The 6,556-nt window shown below is 40.5% G+C and overlaps 1 protein-coding gene across 1 annotated transcript; it reads right to left on the bottom strand.

The window, feature by feature from the left end:
- Window positions 1-582: 582 nt before the first annotated feature.
- On the bottom strand, window positions 583-5,825 carry LOC127573472 (type-2 angiotensin II receptor-like). The gene is made up of 2 exons (XM_052021725.1): window positions 5,754-5,825; window positions 583-3,822 (listed from the first exon to the last, which is right to left on the bottom strand). Exon 2 carries the CDS (start codon window positions 3,769-3,771, stop codon window positions 2,713-2,715), a length of 1,059 nt encoding a protein of 352 aa, XP_051877685.1. The 5' UTR covers window positions 3,772-3,822; window positions 5,754-5,825; the 3' UTR covers window positions 583-2,712.
- Between the last annotated feature and the right edge of the window lie 731 nt (window positions 5,826-6,556).

The raw sequence follows: 6,556 nt of genomic DNA, 5'->3' as shown, positions 1-6,556 counted from the left end.
ATGTAAAAGACGTCATTTCATTTTTTGGAGAAGAATCATCCCAGTATTCTGGCCAGTATTTATTTATCCCTCTTTTAACATCAATGAATATTCAATTTTCTTCTGATGATCACACTGCTATTCATCAGAACTCTCTATGCTTCAAATGGTGGTCGAGTTTCCTACTTGAGGGCATCCCAAGTGGATGAGGGCACTTTAGGACAGCAAGACATTTTTCCACATTAAATGATATTTACCACATACTTCTGTTCAGTTAATACAGTTAATTTGATGTGTGCTTAATAAATTATTCACTTCCAATTTTTGTATCATCCACAAATTTGAGAATTTTAAGACCTGCTCCAGATCATTAAAAAATGCTTAACAACATCGGTCCCAATATACGAGTTTAAAGAACTCTACAAGTAACTAGTCCCAATTGAATCTACTTGCAATAATAACAATCTTTTGCTGACATGTAATTTGCTTCCTTTCAACCAATCAAGAGATAGTACTTCCTTTACCCAAGCAAAGTCATAATATCTTGTGTTGCAGAGCAGAAGCCAAGCAAATAAATATTAACAAGAGTAATGTGTTTAATGCTGCAGACAAAATATAAAATCTTTTATTAGGTGGTAAACACCATGAAAAACTCAAGGAGTAATAAGGATTTACATTAGTACTTCTTGCACACTAGTCACAATCTAACAACCCACACTGGGTTTGTCTAAGATTATCTCTATAGTGCGTTCTGATTCTGATACAAGGACAGTGGAAACCACTCAAGAACCATTCCAGAACTGGGCTTCTGCCAGTGAGACAAGTAGCACTCACTGTGGATTCAAAATAATGATTTCACCTCAAAAGCTAATTCATTGGTTGCAGAACACTTTGGAACATCCCAAGGAAGTGAAAGGTGCAAACCAATCAAACTATTTACTTTTCTTATTTTCTTGTACAGGTTAATCTCATCCTTTGCCTCAGTTTGACTAATAAGATATTGGTGTGCATGATTTGTATGAGAACAGCTTAGCAACAGAATGGCACTCTGTGTATTACATAGCACCCAGGAAATTGAAATTCACTGAAGATTATCAACATGCTGATAAAGCAAAAGAAAACTCTCAGAGTACACCATACAGAAATGCGTTCAGTGATGTGGCTCCAACATGGCCACAGTGCTGGGAAACCAGGGGCAGCACAAACAAGGTGTCCAAATGTTGTCATCAGTGCTTTCTGAAGAATATTTCCAGCATCATCTGTTTTTATTTCATTATTATATTTCCAATAATATTCAGAAATCATGGGCTAGAAATTCGATTGTTCAGCATACTTTTTATGAACTGCACCACTGTATTGAGTTGAAAAATTAACTAATGAAGGTGACACTCAAAATTATAGTGCATGGGAGTTGATTCTGCACGACCAGTGAGGCACAGATCAGGTAACACACATTAGATGTCAATGCTGCAAGAGAAATACATGGTGAAAGACCAGCTCGGGCCATGCTCAGGAAAGCATAGATACAAACAGGCCAGCAAGGGCATCCTTGAAGCAAAACATCATTTTTAGGGAGTCCATTACAGAAGACATCATTGAATCTAGTTCAGTATTGGATGGAGGGCCAAGAAGTTGGGTTTCCAAGGTCCTGTCCAGTCCAGCATTCCTCATGATGGGCCACCAAGCTGAGCTATGTCTTCCAGCAGCAATTCCATTTGAGAAGCAGCACATTGAGACCTCCAACCATGGCAGGTTGTGATGATGCAGGTAACTTCATGGTTTGCAGTCAACTCAAAAGTATGCTCATTTACTTAGTGAAACTGTGCAAAGGAACTTCTCATGGCGCACAAGAAAATGATGCCTCAGTGGCTCTGAATCAAAGGTCACTGTGTAGGGCAAAGATCCCCAATGCAGAGACATTTTAATGTTGCTTTTATATGAATTTAATTCTCTAAGTCCACATATCCAGATGAAGGGTCTCGACCCAAAACATCAACTGTCCATTTCTCTCCATAGATGCTGCCTGACCTGCTGAGTTCCTCCAGCATTTTGTGTGTTGCTCCAGATTCCAGCATCTGCAGTCTCTTGTGTCTCCATGTTTTACCATTGTTGCGCAGCCACGTGGGATATCAACTGAAATTTAGCTGGGTGTCGTCTTTGTTTCATTAGATCTAACCTCTCACAAGTGGTTAGGCCCAATAACATCTCTGTCACAGTTCTTGCAAGAAGAGGAAGTGATCCTGGTTACCAGTCGCCAATTTACAGGAAGGATGTGGAGGCTTTGGAAAGAGTGCAGAAGAAGTTCACCACATTGTTGTCTGGATTAGAGAGTATTAGCTGTAAGGAGAGGTTGGACAAAGGCTGAGGGCAAACCTGATATAATTTAATAAAATGATGAGAGGTATAGATAGGGTAGATAGACAGAGTCCTTTTCCCAGGGTGTAAATGTCAAATACTAGAGGGCTTTGCCTCAAGGTGAGTGGGGGGATGTTTAAAGGAGATGTGCAGGACAAGTTTTTACACAGAGAGTGGTAGGTACCTGGAACGCACTGCCAGGGGAAGTGGTGGAAGTAGATACAAAAGCAACATTTAAGAGGTATTTAGATGGCATGTCTACAGGCAGGTAACGCAGGGATACCGACCATGTGCAGGCAGATGGAATTAGTTAGATTAGCATCATGGTTGGTGCAGACATGGTGGGCTGAAGGGCCTGTTCCCGTGCTGTTCTACGTTCTATGTCGATGAGCTCCTCCGATTGTAGAGAGTGGCGGACCCTCTGCGAGTCATGTCACTGAGTTGCATTTGAAAGTGATCTCCCAGAAAGCAGTAGATAAAGGGATTGATGCAGCCATTTGCAAAACCGAGGCAAATGCTGATTGGCATCGCAGTTCCAATTATGGTGGTTGTTCGGCAATCAGTGATGAAGTTCAGTTTCAACAACGCATTTATAAAAGTTAATACATGGAATGGCAGCCAGCAGATGAAAAAAGCCAGGACAACTGCTATCACCATCCACAGCACCTTATTGCGTTTGCACTTGTTTCTTTCTGGTACTTCCATCCTCATCAGATGACAAGCAAAAGAACCAAAGCTTGTACCTATTACAGTAAAGGGAATGAAGAAGCCCAGAGTATTTTCCATCAAAGACATGGCTGCAGACCAATGATTGGTGTTGCTGGGGGGATAAACCATTGTGCACATTGTGCTTTCTAGTGATTTGACGTGAAGGGGACCTTGAAAGTAGACAGTTGGAAATGTTGCAACCAAAGACACAGTCCATACAAGGATCGTGACACAGTGAGCTTGGCATAGAGACCTCTTTGTCTGAGAATCAATAGGATGCAGAATTACGAGGAAGCAATCAATACTCATGCACATAACGAAAAATCCACTGGCATATAAATTCAGAAATATGAGAGAGCTGCATATTTTGCACATCACTGTCCCAAAAAGCCAATTGTGTCCAGTAGCATAGTAGACTGCCCAAAGGGGAAGTGTGGACAAGAGGAGCAAGTCAACAATCGATAAGTTGATGATGTAGACGTTAGCAACGGTTTTTAAATGAATGCGGTGGCAAAGGACAGCGATTACCATACTGTTCTCAATGAAGCCCAAGATAAAGATGATACTGTAGATAACAGGGATGAAGTTGGAGATGTACTTGAATGACACAATGAATTGGCATGGTTGGTCAGACATGTTATGCAGGAGAGATGGAGCATACTGTGAATAAAGGATGTCAACCATTTTGGTAATGTTGACAGGAGAGGAACTGGAAAGTACTGGGTCCATCTTTGTTGAAGTGAGGTCTCTGCTGGGAAAGCTTTCCACTGCTTGTGCAACCTGTGAAGCAAAATACATGTCCACACTCTTAATACAGGGAGTAAAGTTTAAAAATACATTTTGTACTTGGTCTACATTCACAAAAACACTTCTAGACAATGCCTGGATTTGGAAGGAGTTGGACAATTAAAACAATCCCTAAAATATAGTATGGCTCCAAAATCCTGTGTGCAACGCACTTGATTAAATGAGATGCTCGGTTTGAAAAAGATTGACACTGTTCCAATTACATTTTTTATTGAAATTAACAAGAACAGGAATTTTACAGGAATCACACTGAACTCAGCATAATAGTTTTTATGTCATATAATATTAAATGCATACAAACACGGACTCAAGCAGAGAACACCTTGACCACCCTCTTCCCTTCACCCAGTCACTAACTCCCAAGTCCAGCCACACACCAGACCCCAGCTCCAATCACAAAGCTACCTTGCTCCCAACCCTTGACTCTGCCTGCACACCCGGCCCACATTCCAACCCCTGGTTCTGGGCCGGGTTTCTGCCCCTGACCAACACCCACTCCACCCGATGCATGGCTGGCCCACATTCCCTATCCCAGGCTCCCAGCCACACACCCGGCCCTTGTTCTGGACCCCTCACATGGCCCATATTCCCAAATCCCCGCACACAGAATCAGAGTGTGGGTTTCATCCATCTCGAGGAATTATAGACATAATTTTCACCATGTGACAGCTCCAAATAAAATGCAGGGATCAGCTCTTGACACTATACATGGCATTCTTTGACATTACCAAAGCTTTGGTTCTGTCGATCTGCAGGTGTTTATGTGCTCAGAAACGCTGGTAAAATTCCTGTCCTTGTTAATTGCAGTAAAAGCAACAAGCTCACAGAAACTCGTTTCCATCTTGTGTTTGTTCTGTAAAAGCATACAAACCATGGTACTAACCAACAGGTCTACGACAGAACCAATCTCGGTGAAGACTAGTGTCAAACAAGGTTGCAGCATTGCCCTGACACTTCTCTCAAATCTTTCTTATTGCAAACCTCATCCAATAAATTTTCCACAAGAGTGGAGCTAACCTTTGGGACTAACAGGAAACTCTTCAAGCTACAGAACCAAGGTCATCCAATTCTCAATGGCCAAGCTGTACTCCTTCACCTCTTGGACCTACAGAGTTCTGACGACAATCGTTCACCAGTGCCACAGCACACAGATCTTATTGTAAGGACAATTGACAATTTTGGTACAATCCTTTCTCCTTGCTGACTATGTTTATATGCTAATCAAAGTCCTTACTATTTTCTCTTTAATTTATTCTATTATCTGCTGGCCTTTTTCATTTGTTCTCTTTGTTCATTTGATTTCTAACTTATCCTTCTCGTAAGATTTACATATTTCATCCTTGTTATATATTGCTTCTCCTTTGTTTAAATTGGAACTCCACTAAAGGTATGCTTAAAAAGAAATTCCAGTTGCAAGGGTCATTGTTATCGATCTGTTGCTTTCACGGGAATAGGAGGGAATGGATCAAAACAAAACTCAGTCCAGTGAACTCGTTATAAATCAGAGGTCTTGTTTAACAAACCCAGAATCTCATTTAGCACAATAAACTTCCAAATGCTCTGCTGAATACCCTCATTTTAGTTCCCTCCACACTTGTGTTTATTTCCAGCATGTTTGGTTTCTATTACTTTGATGTCTGTTGTTTAATTGAAGCCAGCCCATCTTCAGATCCTTTCTTAAATGGTTGTGCTTTTTCATTGTTTGTGAGGTACTCACTGACAGCCCTAGAGGCACATCTGATTAATAAGTGTTTATACTCCAAAGCTTATTTGTCTTTACTTATCCCAAATTTAGTTCTTGACAACTTTATATTAAAGTGTCAAGCAGGATTGTTTCCAAAATTAAACTGGTTTTAAGTATCCAAACATACTACTTTCCTCTACATTATACTACTTTAACTTACCGGTGGCTGAGTCTCCAGATGTGTTGAGGCTTTTTTCCTGCGTATCAGTCTGGGTTTGGTTGCAGATATCCAGCAAAGTGCTGTGGTCCCACTTATATTCTCTCAGAGAAATCACACGGAGTTCCTCATATCCGGGTGAGATTTTACATCACTTGGGACAGAATCTTTGGCAGAACTTATGTTGACAAAAATAACTGAGTTACTACGCTCCCCTTGAACCTTAATCCTGTGGTGAGAGAAGATTTCAGAACTTCCGAAAAAACAAACTATTGGTTACACAGCTTGGAAACATTTTTAGAACGAATGGTTGAACACCAACAGTCAACCTATTTTAAAACTTTCTCACGGGATGAAACTAATTTCAACCGTTTATGCTGAAGCCTACCACAACAGCTTTATCCATACCAAGTAAAGACATTGTACATTTGAATTCCAGTGGAAGTTATAGGCAGATTATATTTGATTATTTCATCAATTTTCCAATGCATTGGAAGAATGCACCATTAGTACTCAACGTCTCTTCATATACTGCTCTTGCCATGTGCAAATGCTAACTTTAATACTTATGGTGCTGGCTAAGCTTCAGATAATCAGACTGCGAAAACTAAAGAACAAACAATTCACAATGTCAGGACACACCAAATGTTTTACAACAAAGTCTGAAGCATACTTACCTTGGTATAAAGAAAACACAAGTAAATGTTAGCCTATTATCCACAGCAACAAAGAGTTAAATGACCAGATTACCTTGTCATAATATGTACATCATAAATACTACAATCCTAAAACAGCAAGTTCAGCCC

The sequence above is a fragment of the Pristis pectinata genome, chromosome 8 (genome assembly GCF_009764475.1).
Source record: "Pristis pectinata isolate sPriPec2 chromosome 8, sPriPec2.1.pri, whole genome shotgun sequence".
Lineage (NCBI taxonomy): Eukaryota > Metazoa > Chordata > Chondrichthyes > Rhinopristiformes > Pristidae > Pristis > Pristis pectinata.
This window is presented reverse-complemented; position numbering and strand designations above follow the sequence as displayed.

Coding starts and splice junctions, on each gene's coding strand:
- LOC127573472 (XM_052021725.1), bottom strand. CDS start 3,771: ATGGACCCAGTACTTTCCAGTTCCTCTCCTGTCAACATTACCAAAATG.